Here is a 17,805-nt window from a genome sequence, read left to right as displayed (position 1 = left end):
TTTCCTGCTTGGTTCAACAGTGCTAAGGTGTCCATAAATCAGGAGTTAATCCATACTGTACAACACCCTTCATACCACTTTGAAGTTTTTTGTTTTTTTAAGGTTTTATTTTTTTTCCCTTTTCTCCCCAAAGCCCCTGGGTACATAGTTGCATATTTTTAGTGTGGGTTCTTCTAGTTGCGGTATGTGGGATGCCACCTCAGCATGGCTTGATGAGCAGTGCCATCTCGCGCCCAGGATCTGAACCAGCGAAACCTGGGTTGCCGAATCGGAGCACATGAACTTAAGCGCTTTGCCAGGGGGCGGCCCCCGACTTTGAAGTTTTAACTCTATACCTTTAGCTTAATAGCAAAGACAAGGAAGACTTCTGTACGAAATAATGGCTCCTGGTTAATTAAAGACCCATTTTAAAATTTCTTTCAGCATGTTTAATTTTTGATCCACTAAGTTATAATTTCAGAGAAGTCTTATCCTTGGCAATTTGAAAACAAATAGGCACTAGAGAGACTGATTCCCCCTCCCCTCGCAAGGGTAAGGGTCAATTTTGTCAGTAGTTACTGATAATCATTTATTTGTCCATTTTCTAAACAATTAACTAAGCCCTTCATTCTCCCATATTTTTAAAATACCCACTTATTACTTAATTGCTAAAATTTCTTAGTACCTAACTTGTAGACATCCCTTACTTATAAAATCCTTAGTCTGTGGATCTTAGGCATTCTCTCCTACTCCTCCACCCTTGCTAATAATTTTCCCTACCTTCATGTCTCTTCCTTCATCCTTCCTTCCAGACTGCCCTGCTGTGGCAGACACTCTTGTTTGCGTACTGAACAGGCAATCTTCCTCCACTTCCTTGCTACCAGAATCCGAGTTTTGTTTAGTATTCAGATGGGCATGTGCTTCTAGGAAAGCTGATCATTTCCCCAATCCCAGATCATGAAACTTGATTGATATCAAGTTTTCTACTTCATTACAGTCCATTGGTCTATCCTGCACTTAGAGTGTTTCTTTTACCCATCCATGATTTCTTAACATCATACATTAGTCATTTGGAAAATACTGGTTCACTGAATTATACAGCTTTTTCAAATACTGACACATTTCCTTAATATCAAAGAAGAATGTCCACAATTATCTGAAAAGGCTATATGTAATCTGTGTGAGGCCAGTTTTCTTAAATACTTCACCCAAAACATTTCACCAATAGACTGAATGCAAAAGCAGACATGAGAATCTAGCTGTCTTCCATTAAACCAGACATTGAAGAGATTTGCAAAATGTAAATCAATGCCACTCTTCTCTTTTTTCCTTTCTTTTGAATAATTATAGCTATTTTTACTTAAAATGACATATGTTTTTAAATGTTATTTTAGACAAGTTAATACATACTGAATTTTTTCTCTTTAAATTGTAGTATGGTGAATATCACTAGATATATTCCACATAAAAACTCTTTGGGATTCTCAATGTTTTGTTAATCTTGTATTTTGAGATAACTATAGTTGTAATAAATAATTCAGAGAGATCTCATGTACCCTTTACCTAGTTTCCCCCAGTGGTCCACCTTTCAAAGCTATGGTACAATATCACAATAGGAATATTGACATTGACGCAATCCACCTATCTTGTTCAGATTTCACCCATTTTACTTGTATTCATTTGTGTGTGTATTTAGTTTTAGGCAGTTTTATCACGTGTAGTTTTGGGTATTTACCACACAGTCACAATACAGCACAGTTCCATCACTACAAGGACCCCTTGTATTGCCCTTTCCTAACCACACCCTTCCACCTCTCACCAACCCTTACCCCTGGCCACTACTAATCTGTTCTCTGTGTCTCTAATTTTGTCATTTCAAAATTGTGAGTTGTTTTAAATAAGTTAATTTAAGTACATGTTAAAATCTTTCTGTTGTAATTTCAAATACGGTAAATAGCAACAGCTATAGCCTACGTAAATAAAAGCTCTGTAAGGTTCTCAATTCTTAAGACTGTAAAGTTTCCCTGAGACCAGAAAGTTTAAGAAAAGCGAGGAGAACCATTCCCATTTCTCTTTCCCAAGCTACTGAATAGCAGGTTGTGGTTTGTGATGTCTCGATTTAAAATTCTCATATTTTCTCACAGGACCGTCAGTCGTGATTAGATTCTTTAGTACAGTTTGATCCATCCATATTATAACTTAGAGACTTTTCTTCTGACATCTGTGATTCTGAATGATTCAAAAGAAGGCTTTAGCCTTCTGTTGTGTTCACCTTATTTGGTTTGTGGGTTATTGTTTGTTTGTTCGTTTTTGTATCCTAAGGGGTAAGGCAACGGAATAGAGATGACAAGCTCCAGCCCTGACTTTTTAGGAAATGAGTATGTGAAAGGAGATAAGAAGTGTGTTTGGAAAAGGAAGTAGTTACAGCCAAAGAATGAATTTTTCTCAAATTCTTTATTCTTGAGAAGCTAATTCTAGTGCTTTCCTTGAAACAATACAGGAAGGGGAGGGATCATAAACCTTCTGTGGACAAAAAATAGTCAATTTTCAGAGGTAGTACATAAGGTCGCCTATCATCACTCATCAGCTGCAAAGCTAACAGCTTTGCTGAGGGAAAATGTGGTGAATTTCAAGCAGGCAAGAGACTGTAGAATGAGAAGACCTAGAAGAGCAGGATAGATACTTCATTCAGCAAAACCTTTGCCACTTGCATGTGGTTTGTGTTGTGCCTTTTACTTTCATTTATGAGATTTTTCTCCTTTATTAAGTTTTCAGCATAATTTATCCGTTCTCACACACTGAGAATTTAGACAGGCTTGAATATTAGGATTGTTTGATCTGTTATCGCTTCTTAACTAAAAGAGCTCTTTGGTGTCTGAGCCGGAGACTGTAGAAGGATCCTTGCAGCAGAACTCCCTATGGCTAGTATGTAGTCTTCAAATTATATGTTCGCTGCACTTGCATTTCCTGCTACACGCTGGAACAGCCGTAACTGCTGATTGGTTAAAATTGAGTGCTAAAGTAAGTCACCTGTGAATAATAGACTATGTACCTTCCAAGAACTAACTGGTTGATGTCTGGTTATGGTGCCAGCTACTGTGTCTTTCTTTTTCCTTCTTGCCTTCTGCTACAAGATGTGTTGGAAATTAATCAGAGTTACAATCAAATTCTTTTTCAAAGCAGCCTAAATGAAATCTGGAAGTTCAGCAGACCAGCAGCCTCTTTCTTCTTTTTTTTTTAAAGGGAGAGGTAGAGTCAAAGAGTACTTAGTGTTTGAAAAGGGGCCGATTTCCTCCTTCACTAGTAATTAAATGTGTTGTTTTGAGATTTACTCGTAAAATTCTATTGCATTCTGATAAGAGCTTTGTGGAAAGCAGGAATTCAGATTTCTCTCTCCATCCTCTGTTATTCCATGATTTTTACCTGCCAGCCTCTTGCAACAAGGAATCACTATATTTCAGAATAAGCAAAAATAATCCTTAATTATTAAAAAATTAAAGTAGACTTATTTCGTCTCAAAATCCCAGTCAACAGGAGGCAGTTCAAGTAACTGAGAATTTTTTTCCCTTTGTATTTTAATTTGAGTCAAATAAATAACATAATAAATTGATAAATGGGATTTAAAAAAAATACCCGCTCTTGGGACGGCCAGGTGGCGCAGTGGTTAAGTACGCTCATTCACTTCGGTGGCCCAGGGTTCGGGGGTTCAGATCCGGGGTGCGGACATGGCACCGCTTGGCAAGCCATGCTGAGCTAAGCATCCCACATATAAAGCAGAGGAAGATGAGCACAGATGTTAGCTCAGGGTCAGTCTTCCTCAGCAAAAAGAGGAGGATTGGCGGCAGATGTTAGCTTAGGGCTAATCTTCCTCAAAAAAAAAAAAAAAAAAACCTACTCTTCTTTTTAATAACCCACAATAAAACTTTGTGAGCAAATCAAGTTTTATATAATACATTGGCAGGGGGTGTACTTCTGTGTTTGTCCATGAATCAGAAACTTATATTACTGTTAGTATTGCTGATGCTGAGTCACTGTAAAATCTTGAAGGACCTTTGGAATTATAGAAGAAAGAGAACATCTTGTTATTATAGTATTTAATTTATTTGTGTGACATTCTACTTTCTACATAATTGTATCCAATAATTTTGAATAAAGCTGAACCCTCATCTAACCATTATCTTCAATTATCTTTCATTTTTGGATAAAAGAGTTTTTAGAGCTACTGCAGTTGTCAGCTAGAAGAGACTAGTTTCCTTTCTGCCTTTTGACTGTGAAGGTGAAGGTATCGGACTTAACATTTGTGAAGAGGAGAGGGGAGGGTCTGTCCCAAATATTTCTTCACTGCATTTTCTACCCCAATAATTATGTTGCAGCCTTGAAATTGTTCCTCGATCAGTGCCTCTCATGTGTGGGAGGCAGCTGAAGTCAGTGTATAATTACTTCTTGCTGGGAGATTAATGGATCTGGCCTTTCTTTATTCTCTCCAGTCCTCATTTCTGTGTCACCTGCCTATCAGCACTCAGATCCCTAATAGGTGCTATTAAGACTAACATCTAAAGGTGAATTGAGAAGAAGTATCATTAAAAGATAAAGGACATGAACTGTTGGAAAACTTCAGAGATTTCCATCTTTAAATTCTCTGTAAGTCTCTTTTCAGGTTTTTGTTTTGTTTTGTTGTTTACCTCCCCATTTGGTGAGCCCCAGGAACCATGGTGGCACTTCTTACCCATTCAGAGACTGAGAATTGGGCCAGCTTTTATTGTTGTCATAGGTGCTGAGGTAGATCTTTTTATATTCCTGTTCCTTATTTTCCCTCCTGGCACCCAATCTCCTGACAATCACTGCTGTTATATCCTAGGTGTATGGGAAAGATGGCAAAATGAGTCCTTTTTTGATTTTTTTTTTTTTTTTTTTGAGGAAGATTAGCCCTGAGCTAACATGCACTGCCAATCCTCCTCTTTTCTGCTGAGGAAGACTGGCCCTGAGCTAACATCCGTACCCATCTTCCTCTACTTTTTATATGGGATGCCTACCACAGCATGGCTTGACAAGTGGTGTGTAGGTCTGCACCCAGGATCCAAACTGGTGAACGCCAGGCCGCCGAAGTGGAACGTGCACACTTAACTGCTGCGCCACCAGGCCAGCCCCCGTGATTTTTATCCTCTCCTGGAAAGTGATAAATGATGCTATGTTTGTCCCAGTGAATAGTAGAATATGAAATCCCGTAAAGCCACCTAGGTTAATATCACAGAGCTGCTTATTACACACTATGGCTTAATGTAGATTATAGGTGTGACCAAACGGTAATTAGCAGAGCTGGAACTATAATTAAACACTATTGTGCTGCTTTGTGATTTCTCCGTAGATTTCTGTTGCAAAGTAGAAGGAAATTGAATAGTTCCAAACCCTTAGGTGGATTTCTTCACTTATCACTACTCCCAAAAATCTCTTAATTAACTAAATAATTAAATAAAATCATCCTCACACAGAGATCCTAAACTCTTAATAACTCTGATCAGTAAGGGTAGTTCGATGTATATACACGTTAATCAGCTCCTCATATATTAGTTCTGATACTCTTGGTAATAAGTTCAGCTAAATTTCTTCTCTTCAGATGCTCTATAGCACAGTTTAATTTGGCAGACTGCTTGAATGCAACAGTGATGCTTTCCTACTTATATCTTAGATGTTGTTTTCTGGATCTGTCAGTACGGAATTGGAGGCTTGCCTTTATCGAGTATGTTAGTAGCTTCTCGTCTCCCTGGCCTCCCAGCAGCACTGAATAACCTAGTGGGAAATGAAACCACTTCCAGCAAAGAGCTGTCCTTGACGGCTGAGAGAGAGTATCTAGGTGACTCTCTGAGGACTTACTTTCCTCTATGCTTGAGATTGCTGCCTCAGCAATGGAACAGGTTCGCAACAGGACATGCTCAAGCAAGGCAATCAGAAAGTTCACAGGAGTGACCTAGAAGGTTTAGGCCAATCTCTGCCATTCCAGGCAAGAGGGCCTTACAGGAATTTCTCTTGCTAGTAGAAGAGAGGTATAGAAAAGGGAATAGACTCTAAGCAAAGGAAATGCATCTACTGCAAAATTGCTTCTCAGTTCTTCCCCCAAGAGAAAGAACAGAGGAATAGAAGTAAGGCCAAGAGTAAAGATGATCCATATACTCTGTCTCTAATTTCCCCTTTCTAGTAACTCTCAAGGGTAAAATCTCCAGGAAACTTTCTTTCCAAAGAGTTAAGAGCCACCTTCTTACAGCATTCCTGAAAGGGCTTAATGGTTAGAGCCAGATTCCAGCACTGCACAGGAGTATAGGAGATCCAGTTTACTTTTTCTGTGTTGTTTTTACCTTCAGATCTGTCCATGGAAATTTTAAAGGGTCTTCCAAGGATGTACTGCATCCTAAGAAGTTGCCAAATTACATATAAATGCCTGATTTTCAAGAGAGCAAAAATGCCTTTTGGCATTTACCATAATGCAGAAGATTCATTTTATAGGCTTCCACTTTAATTTCATTGTATGAAAAAGGTGGAGTTAGGGAAGGTACAGAGTGAGTGGGTATGACAAAAAGCAGATAAGGATAATGTTTTGGCAGCTTTTCAAGGACTGGAATTAATCAGAATCAGTGTTTTAGCATCTGTAGACTCTGGCAGTGATGAGCCGCAAATAGCAGTGACTTCTAAGCCAAACAGCAGAGAATGGATGCAATACCCACGTCTCAGCTTCTAGAGCAGTAATTGAGGCCAGAAAGGTGTGTGTGTGTGTGTGTGTGTACATGTATGTGTTAAGAGGAGGGAGGCGGATTATAGGTAGAGCAGTGGTCATGTAGTAAACTATCCAGAACTAGAGTTCTGTTGCAGAGCTGTCCAGCAGCTTGGATTATGGGTACAGTGTGTGGCTCTCTCTGAATGTAGGTCTATTAAAGGAGTACGTTCAACCTGGTCTTTTACACGGTGAAGAGGGTCCCAATCCTTGACTCTCATTTTCTAGGTCTGCTGATTGGTATCATATTTAATCTTCAGGGAAGATCAGCCAGTGTGTTTATTGAGTGCCTTTGCTTATGCAAAACACTACGTTCAATTAGGATTAGGGCATTGTAGACTCAGAGTTGGTACATTATCGACCTGATAAAAACACTAGGATTTAAAGAGTTAAGGGATTATACTCTCTTTATTACAACTTTTCTTCTAACTCTAAATGTATTGCATTCTTCTTGGAATCTAGGTAATTGCATTCTTGTGAGAAATTCTAGTTTTGGTGGTAGATTGCTGATCCTTGTGTTCGACTGTTTTTATCTGTGTGTGGGTAATCAGCTTCATCTGCAGACTGCTTGGATTCGCTTCTGGATCGTAACAGCACCTCCTGTCTCATAGATAAATTTGATGTTAGATTCGTACTCCAAAATGCCATTCTTATTATCCAATTGCTTTTATTATCTCTGAGCATTAGAAACCCCCATCAGGTTGCTCTCAGCCCTCTTATAACTTTTAAGTAGATTTCCTTCTAACTGAAGATGAATTAAAGCTCCAGTTTTCTTGAAGTGGCATTCCTAGGATCTGGATATTTTCCCGTCTCTTTATCCTCACCTGTATTATTGGGTTTTATACCTGATTAATGTATTATTTATTGAATGATAGATTGGTGGGACGTATAGTGGCAGCAGTAGAACATGTCTCAGAAGCTAGGCCTTTTCTTTCTCATCAATCTCTGTGTTTTGTTGCTGTTGAAGTCTGGCCCTGATTCTCTTTCAATAGAGATTTTTAAATGACACAAGATTGTTTTATACACTTTTAGCCAAGCACTGTTTATGAGGAAGATCGTTAATAAGAAATAGAACTCCTCCTAGCACAGGGTGCACTCATCTACACCACTAGATTTGTAGTGGTATCATGAGCTATAACTTGAAAGGAAGGACCAAAGTCTTATATTTGGAGCCCTCCACACTCTGGCAGGAAAGGGTGTAGGACTAGATTAAATACAGGGAAGATATTTCCTCTAAGTGTTCTCCCTGCAACTCAGCCACTACTTTCTCTTCCCCCACAGATGGAGTCCCCTGTCTCCACGCCAGCAGTGCTGCCACTGCACCTTTTGGTGCCAGTGGTCAGTAATGACATCTCGTCCCCCTGTGAGCAGATCATGGTTCGTACCCGATCAGTTGGGGTCAACACATGTGATGTGGCTCTTGCCACAGAGCCCGAGTGCCTGGGGCCCTGTGAACCTGGGACAAGTGTCAACCTCGAGGGCATCGTGTGGCAGGAAACAGAAGATGGTAAGTGCTATGTTTGCTTTCCCATCCCTTCTCAAACTGCTTTTGCCAACACGGGCTTATTGTTGTAAATAATACCAGATATTTATTAGGAGTCTCAAATGACCATAGTCTGATGGTGTTACCTACCCAGAGGATTACAGCAAACTTACTAATAAAATCATCCAGCTTCTAGAGATTGTCAATTTTTTAAATTAATTAACTCCCCTTCATAGATATTCAACAGTGTTGGTCCTGGTACTTAAGCAGTCATTTGATAGGTGCTGACCAGGTAATTCAGACTGTGTCTATACTCTCTATAACCCTCTCTCAGTTATAGAGAATTTGAATATAAATGAACTTCGGTGTCAGTCTTGAAGAGAAAAAGTAATAGAAAGGCAACTATGGGAGTCAAGGAAATGGAAAACAGTCGCTCTTAAATTGACTTAGTGTTGGCTCGTTGCATATGGAGCTCTTGCCTTTTTTAACACCTGGAGGTGAAGCCAGTGCCTTCCCACTGGTTGCCGCATTGCCCAGCCACACACACCACTTCATATATCTGTCACTTAGTACAGATTTTATAGGCCTACACAACAGGGAAATGTTTACATGGTGTTGTTTTCAGGCACCCACTAAGCAGTTGGCTCACTATAGGGTGCTACTGCCCAAGGCTACCATCCAGACTTCTTGTGTATTCCATTTGCCCCTGAGAACAGAATCTCTTCTGTTTTAGAAGTTCATAAACCTGAAAAAATAGAATAGTCATGCAACAGGATTTAACCAGATATTTCAAATTCCTTCATATCATCTGTGGCAATATGATTTCAGCACATACATTCTTTTTATCAAGAATCCAAGTCCTTGTCAAAGTATGGGTGGTTAGAGAGGCTGCGCCCGTCAGGTCTCTGCATCAACAACCAGACTTTAAAAGCATCCCCACCCTGAGGAGTTAAGAGGCCCAAAGGAGCACAGCTCATTATCTCTGATTATCATAAGCTGTCTTGTCAATCTGCCTCTGGAAATTCAGGCATTTCATTCTTGTCATTCTCATAAAAGTCTGTTCCTCTGAATATTTTGTTGTGATTCAGTATTTATTTAAAGTCTGCCATGCACTAAGCAATGATGTGACACAGGTTAAGAATTTTGTGTTCTTGGCTTTGTTGTCAATAGCAATGTAGTAAAGCTTCAGCTTTCAGAATAACGTTGTTGTGAGGTTTTATTGTGTGCCTGAGACAATAATGAAAAAAAGAATCGTATTGTGCTAGAAACTGAAGCAGAGACAGTGGAAAGAGAGGTTGGCCCTGGAGTTTGACTCTGGATATGTGTATACAGTATACAGTCTTGAAATCACAAGTGGCTATCTCTGATTTTTAAAATGTCATCTGCCTATAGCCAAACATTTGAACAGCCAGAGTCTCTTGGAATGACAGACATATCCAGACCACAGCTCTCTGCCACCAGGCAACCTTCAGGCCCTACTGCCTCAATATATTGAAGATAGAAGACATCAATTTCCTGCTTATTTTTTCTACCTATCTTTATGACGGTGACTTTTCTCCAAAGGCAAGATGCATTTCGTGCATGTGAACCTGATGAAAACTTTCTAAGAGAGAGAGGCTAACCCTTTCACTCTCCTGAGAACAATGGATACCTTTTTATCTGAGGATCCCTATTCTCCCTCCCTGCCAAGGGGATGCTAGCAAAATTTTTTTGTAAGTTATTTGCTCTGAAAGGCTCTCTGGTTATCACTAGCAGCCTATTACCAAGTTCCCCTGTTATACACTTTTATTGCACCCTGTACTTTATTTCATAGCACTCATCACAATTTGCAATTTTGTATATAATTGTATTTTCTATTAATGTCTCTCTTCCACTGTTTTAGAAGTTCTCTGTGCTCAGGGACTCCGTTTTGCTCATCCTTGTATCCCCATCTCTTAATACCTGGCACCTATAATGGGCCCTCAGAAATAGTTATTTGAGGGGCCAGCCCCGTGGCTGAACAGTTAAGTTCATGGGCTCCACTATGGTGGCCTGGGGTTTGCCAGTTTGTATCCTGGGTGCAGACCTACACGTGACTCATCAAGCCGTGCTGTGGTGGCATCCCACATAGAAGAACTAGAATGACTTACAGCTAGGATATAGGACTATGGTACTGGGGCTTTAGGGAGAATGAAAAAATATATATTTATTTGAATGAATGAATGCATCTATGTCATTGTCATTTCTGGATCTAAGTTAATATATATCTAATAGATACCATAATATTGTTTGAACTTAGAAATCGTGTCAAATACTTTCCAAAATTCTATACCTTCTCTGAAACTCAAAATAAATACTACTTTCACCAGGTTTGAGATCACTCTCATTTATTTAAATCTGTAAGATTTTCAGTTCTCCTACTTTTAATGCCATATTTCCTCCCACTTACAGTATTGTGTTTCAGGGCTTAGTAACTCCTTTCTCTTTCTTTCAACCCAAGGGAAAGGGAACTGTTCTGCAATTATATTCTCTACTTTTCTTTGGTTTCTGGCCATCCCAGAGGGCATTCACCTGAGCTGTTGGTTGGCAAAGGTCTGAATTGGGATAAGAGTTGGTTCACATTTCTTTTCATCTTCAGGTAGCAGAGATTTCCTACAAAGATCATTCTCTGCAGATCTATAAGATCTAGTGTACTGAGTCCTTCCTCAAGTTAATAATAAGAACTATATACAGATACTTTAAAAAAATCCTTCTAAGCTTTTTGTCTCCTACCTGACTCTCTGTACTTCTGTCTGTCTCTTTGCCCAGCAAACTACTATCTTCAAACAGAAAAACCCTTACAGTTTAGAGAGAAGCTGTGAATGCTTGGCCTCTGAGGGGAATGAGGGACCCTGAGGTCCATTTAGAACTGAGCCACCTTGCCGAGAACAAGTGTAGGGGTCATGGCCTCAATTCTTCCTGATTTCTTTGCTTACCTGTCCTGCAGTGTTGCTCCTTTCTTCCCTATCTCTCACTGTACACCTTGCCTTGGAGGCATTTTTAAGTCCCTGCAGATCCCATCTCTTTTTAGGCTGTTCATAATTCAGCCAGCACTGCAAAAATCCTCCTCGACTAAGCTCAACCTTAGAACTATTAAGAGGACCCAATTGTAACCTGGAATGTTTTCCTTGGCTTTTTTGAGACTTTTTCTTAGCACTTATGCAGAGGTCTGATTCTACCTGATACCACTTTGTGCTTCTTCACTTCAAATCAAATAACAGGTCCCAAGTCTATTCCTGGTTCACAAGATTTATCTTAACCCAGGGTCCTGGAAACAATGAATAAGAAGTCTTAAGGTAGACCATATTCTTTGGCTGAGGCAAAATTGCTTACAGGCTTCTATGGTGTTTTACAGAAAGGCAAGGCTGACTTTAGATAAGAATTCCAGGAGGTGCTATCAGTTTTCCTTTTTAGACCACAGCACTAAGTGGAAGGCCATCAGCAGTGATGTATTTTACTTTGGCAGATATGCTTTCTGGAAGAATTTGTGGTATAGTGGAAAGAACACTGGGGTGGAAATCAGGAGACTTTCCTTTGTATGTCTGCCACTTATCATTGTGACCCTGAGCAAGTTCCTTAACTTCTTTGGGCTTTAGTTACCTCATCTCTTAAGTAGAGTTGAACTAAGTGACCAGTAAGGACTAGCTTTTAAGTTATAAGAATCTATGACTGGGGCCAGCCCAGTGGCGCAGTGGTTAAGTGCACATGTTCTGCTTCAGCGGCCCAGGGTTCGCCGGTTCGGATCCTGGGTGAGGACATGGCACTGCTTGGCAAGCCATGCTGTGGTAGGCATCCCACATAGAAAGTAGAGGAAGATGGGCACGGATGTTAGCTCAGGGCCAGTCTTCCTCAGCAAAAGAGGAGGATTGGCAGCAGATGTTAGCTCAGGGCTAATCTTCCTCAAAAAAAAAAAAAAGAATCTATGACTTAAACATTGGAATTAGCTGAATATGGCATCTTGAAAAGGAATGGTTTCATATACCAATCATGGGAATGAAAACTGAAAAATATTAACACCAATGATGAAATTTCATTATACACTTGTTATATGTAGATTTGTTTCATTAGAAAAATGAAACTTACTTACCTTGCTGGTCTCAAATTCAGCAAATCTCCACCTCCCATTTTTCAACTCCTGATCCTAGACCGACAAGTGGAAGAATTCACAAAACCCAGCTGTTTTTGATGCAAGTATATGCTAGCTGACGTAAACTGAGCTTGCAATACTACTAAGCGATCCCTTGATCTCCTTGTTACATTCACAGTCCCCAATGCTTACTTCATTCTCAAGATTCATTAACCCAATTCATTCTCTCTTCATGCTCTTAAACTAAGCTAAGATCAAAGCTACCCACCTAAATCCCCCAAGCTTCCCTCCTCTCTTTCTTAAAACATATTTTTATTATCCTATTTCTTTTTTCCTTCCTTATTCTGAAGATTCTTTGAGACTTTATACCATGAATTTTATCTTTTTTCTTTATCTTCATTTTTTCCTCTTCTATTTAAAGTCTTTCTCTCTGCAACACTTTCTTACAGTGAAAGTAAGAAAGTTTCCTCATCCTTGCTACCCCTTTGAACTGACCTCTCCCCTTTTCTTCACTACTTGCTATTGCTGTTTCCTATTGCTCTTTTTACCTTCCCAGTATCATATAACATCTTGCCATCAGATTTCTTCTGCCACAATTTGACTGAAACACTTCTCATACCACACGTTGAGAAGTTCTACTATTTCTTTATTCTTGAAACTGTCCTCTCCTGTCTTTGTCATACTGCACTTCCCTAAATCTCCTCATTTCTCTTTCTCACTGGTTATTTACTTTATTTTGTGTCACTCCCTCTTCCTCCTTGTATTCATTAGGTCAGAAATTCCTGATGGGTTTTAGGATGCTGAAATACTGGTCAGTTCTGTCCTGTTGTCTTCTAGCTGGGACCTGTGGCAGTTGGTGCCCCACTCCCTTTCTCCCAGACAAGCAGCCTTATCCACAGTAAATTTTTCATTTACTATATGTGCCATAATGGGGAAAATTGAGGAAACATTGAGTTAAGAATGAGATTTGGCTGCAAGCAACCTAAGATGAAGTAATAATGATTTATTCTGAGTATTATGAAGGTAGGCAGCCTAGAGCTGGTGTGATGGCTTCACAAAGTAACCAATGTTCCAGGCTCCTTAAAGTTACTTCTTTATTGCAAAATTGCTAATGTAACTCTAGCCATCATATTTGCTTTCCAGGCTTGAAAAGGAAGGTGCCTCCCACCCAGTCCATTTCCCTTTGACAAGCTTTCCCAGAAGCCATACCCTAAGACTTATGCCTACATCTCCTTGGCTACCCCTTTTGCCAGAAAGGCAAGGAAATATAGCTTTTTAGCTGGATGCATTGCTTCCCCACACAAAATAGAGGCTCCTGCTAAGAAAGAAAGGGAAGCAATTAGAAGACTCTGCCCCTCTTCCCTGCATAGCCCTCCTACATCATAACTCCCAAAAATTACTTCAGCAGCCTTCTTTAGTAAATACAGTCTTACATATTCATGGATTCAGCTGTTTCTCTTGTATGGACAATCCCAAAACTTTTATCTCTAGACTTGACCTTTTGCCTAATTCCGTTTCATACTGCTGACTTGAACATTACCAGAAACTGATTTCTTAAGTTCAAAACATCTGAAAAATAATAAACTTGTTTCTCCTAAAATTTTGCTTCTCTTTTCTTCTTCTCTATTTCTCTTCATTAGACCTACCTTCGTCACGTACTTTACCATCCTGCCAGTTTTCTAGGCTCCAACCTCCCTAGGTATCTCTTACTCTTCATTCTTCATCCCTTTGTATAGCTTTTTAATATGAGCCTATGGGCCATACAAAAACAGGCCATGTTTTCTAATCGTTGAAAAAAATGATCAAAACTAGAATATTGTGAGATGTGAAAATTATATGAAATCCAAATTTCATTGTCCATATGTAAAGTTTTATTGGAACATAGCCATACTCATTTCACATATTTTCAGCCACTTTTGTGCTAAAGTGGCAGAGTATTGCAGCAGAGACCATATGGCCTGCAAAGTAAAAAATATTCTATCTGGTCTTTTACTGAAAAAGTTTGCAAACCCCTGGTCTCATGCATTACATCTAATACATTGAAAATCCCATCAGACAACTTTTAAAAAATTTTCCCTTTCAGTCATCATATATACTTTCAAGAACTCAAGAGAATAGTTTATTATATTTGCCCAGATACTTTACATTTCTATTGTTCTTCCTTCATTCTTGATATTCCTGGAGGCCCTCTGTTTCCCTTTTGTCTGAAGAATCTCCTTTAGTAATTCTTTTAGAGCAGGTTCATTTGACTATTAATTCTCTGAGAATGTATTTATTTTACCTTTATTCCTAAAAGATCTTTTTTCTGAATACAGAAATCTAGGTTTACATTTCTTTTCTTTCAGAACTTTAAAAATATTCCATTTCCTTTTAGTCTCTATGGTTTCTGAAAAATACACAGTCACTTAAATTCTTATTCCTCTATAAGTTATATGTCATTTTCCTCTGCTTGCCTTCAAAGTTTTTGATTACAATGTATGATGTGTCTGACATGGATTTTTTTTTGGTTTCTCCTCTTTGGGGGTGCACTTAGCTTTTTGAATCTATAAATTTGTCTTTTTTTCAAATTTTGGGAGTCTTTGGCAATTACTTTTTAAACATTTTTTCTGTGCCATCATCTTTTCTCCTCTCCTTCTAGGACTACAATGACATAAATATAAGCTCGTTCTTATTTGTTTTCACTTAGAATTCCTATGTGTCTTTTCTCCTTTGTTAGACTATAAGATGGCTAAGGCCAGGAATTGCATTTCATATATCATTTTATTTCCCCAAGGACTAGTTTAGTCTTTACACAAAAAGTAAAATAGTCAGTAAATATTTGACTAATAAAATTGACTGTGCCTTGTACCCATGTGTTTCAGGCAGGTAGGTAAAAATTGTAATTTTTAGTCATCTGTCTTGGGTTCATTTGCTATGTATTGACTAAAAATAATGAGGGGTTTTGTAATGTACTTACTTTTTTTTTTTAAAGATTGGCACCTGAAGCTAACAACTGTTGCCAATCTCCTTTTTTTTCCTTCTTCTTTTTTTCTTCTGTTTTTCCCCAAGTCCCCCCAGTACATAGTTGTATATGTATAAGTATGTATATACATATATGTATATGTATATGGTTGTGGGTCCTTCTAGTTGTGGCATGTGGGAGGCCACCTCAGCATGGCTTGATGAGCGGTGCCATGTCCACACCCAGGATCCAAACCAGCAAAACCCTGGGCCGCTGAAGCAGAGTGCGCGAACTTAACCACTCGGTCACAGGGCCAGCCCCTTTGCTTTCTTTTTTAACAGTGGCTTCCACCACCAGTCTTTTGAAATAATAAAAGTCAGAGATAGAACGTTCAGATATTTTCAAAGGAAATGATTTGAAGTTATACTCTGAGGAATTTTAGCTTTGGAGGAACCTCAGAAGCAGTCATAAGAGTGAAAGGTGTTGAGTGGGCAGGCCCCAGCCCCTGCCTCTGCTACCCCACCAGATGCATCTCAGAGCAGTTCTACTTTTGGGTGATTTATATGTTAGGCTCCTTTGTAAAACTATATTTGAAGAGGATTCTGCAGCTAAAAAAAGTTGTGATAGTCATTTATCTAGGTTCACCCTCCCACTCCATGTGAAAATCCCTCTTATAACATCTCTGAAATTAGTCTGATCTTCTTTTACGAGAATATCAGAAAGACAGAAGTTGTAGTACTATAATAAGACCATGTTTTTGAAGCTGAAGTGAGTGCACCTCCCTTGTATGCCAGAGGATATGAAAAGCTATATGATAAGCTTGGCCTATCTTCTGAAGCTAAATTCTAGCTTTATGATTTGGTGGGGAGGAGGAAGTTTTCGGTTTTTGTTTTTGTTAAAAGTTTTGTCATATACACGGACAAGCAAACTTAGAAAAGCTATCATGCCCATCTCCACATCAGGGTATATATTTTTATTCCAACAACTAGGAGTGTCTGCAACTGTTTGAGAAGAACTGTTTCAAGGAATATGAGTGACTTAAAGGCATCGTAGTACAGAACAAATATCTGAACTAGAGTCAGGAGAGTTGGATTCTAGAACAGATTGTACCTTTAGCTAGCTGTATGATCTTGGGTCTCTTAACTTCTCCTGGCCTTCAACTTCTAATTCCTGGGACTTGGGCTAGATCTGCACTGTCCAGTGGAACTTTTTATGATGGAAATATGCTGTCCAAAATGATAATCTAGTCACATGTCATATTGAGGACCTGAAATGTGGCATATGGCATTGAGGAACTAAATTTTAAATTTTATTTAAGTTGAAATTGTCACAGGTAGCTAGTAGTTTACCATAATGGACAGCATTGGGGCTATGTTATCTTTAAATTATGTATACTCTAATAAAAGTGTGCATACAATCTGAAATGGAAAGAAGAGTAATCGTGTGGGAGGATGAAGAGGGTGAATAAATAGCTGACATCTACAGATCCAAGCTGACTTCTGTGTACTCTGGCTCCTGTTACCTGGGAGAACATTTGGCTGTGCTTCAAACTCTGTGGTTGAGCCCTGTGCTTTGGTCTGTGGGTTGCAGTTTTCTCATTATCAGAGTAATAGGCAGTGGTTTTGCTTAGCAGGAAGTTAGTTTGCCTGTGGTAGCTCCGCTGAGAACCTGCCTCAGTGGTTCTTCCTCCTCATCTGATTGCAGATCCTGGCTGTGAGTCTTTATCCTTCTCACTAAAAGGAAAGGGCTGTCCGTTAATCTTCTTTCTTGGAAATAGTGACCTTGATAGTTACCTTTGGTTTATTCTGTGTGATTTCTGATGTAGGCAAGTATGTGTGTGAACCATGAAATATCTCATTTTAGATATTTAGACTGGAAAGTTAAGATGGTTCTCAGCTACTGGTTTGTCTCTTTTCTTGGCCATTATTAACACTCCTTCACCTTCAGGCTTGCCTCAGGCAGCACTTACCTGGAAAGAGATGGTTCACAGTGACCAAGCTTTCTCCACTGCCTAGCCAGTTGCTTACTAGCCTGACTCCTGCAGAAACAGCTCTACCAACAGCACAGTCATAAAGAGCCTAGCAGCCGTTATCTGGCACCACAAATCTTCATAGCAACAGACCACCACATGGCAACAGCAGCCACACAAAGGAAACATTAGGGAAATCAATATGTACTTACTTTCTCCCATCCCTCCCCCACCCAAAACAACAGCCAACACATTTTTCCCACCTAGCAGCTTACTCCCAGGGGATGCTTAGGGCAGTTACATGTTTATATCCCCTTGTGGATTATGTTATCTGTCTACTGTCATATATTTAAATCCTGAAGCCCTAAGGAAAAATTTCAGTTACAGACGTTTTTGAGTTTCATTTTGCAAATTGCAAAATAAACTAATCTCCAGGGGAGAGAGATGTCCTTTTGTGCCCTCTCACCCAGCTTGTTCCTCCCCACCGGGAGAGCACAGTCAGGCAGTACAGTTGGCCAGGCTGCAGGCTTCCCAGATACAGTAAGCTTGTTTCAAATGAGGTTCT

General features: G+C 39.4%; 1 protein-coding gene and 1 long non-coding RNA gene across 5 annotated transcripts in view; one reads left to right on the top strand and one right to left on the bottom strand.

Annotated features, from left to right (window-relative positions):
- ZNF609 (zinc finger protein 609) overlaps window positions 1-17,805 on the top strand; it is a 208,179-nt gene that overhangs the window by 139,933 nt on the left and 50,441 nt on the right. For all 4 annotated transcript variants that reach the window (XM_023655464.2, XM_023655459.2, XM_070234694.1 and 1 more), the window contains one exon: window positions 8,024-8,249. In XM_023655464.2, the coding sequence (XP_023511232.1) occupies window positions 8,024-8,249 (226 nt within the window). The remainder of the gene's footprint in view (window positions 1-8,023; window positions 8,250-17,805) is intronic.
- On the bottom strand, window positions 7,212-17,282 carry LOC111776207 (uncharacterized). The gene is made up of 3 exons (XR_011425768.1): window positions 17,241-17,282; window positions 12,331-12,384; window positions 7,212-7,342 (listed from the first exon to the last, which is right to left on the bottom strand). It is a non-coding gene; the product is annotated as an uncharacterized lncRNA (long non-coding RNA).

Source organism: Equus caballus, chromosome 1, assembly GCF_041296265.1.
Source record: "Equus caballus isolate H_3958 breed thoroughbred chromosome 1, TB-T2T, whole genome shotgun sequence".
Classification (NCBI taxonomy): domain Eukaryota; kingdom Metazoa; phylum Chordata; class Mammalia; order Perissodactyla; family Equidae; genus Equus; species Equus caballus.
Note: the sequence above shows the minus strand (reverse complement) of the source record. Positions and strands in the feature narration are given on the sequence as shown.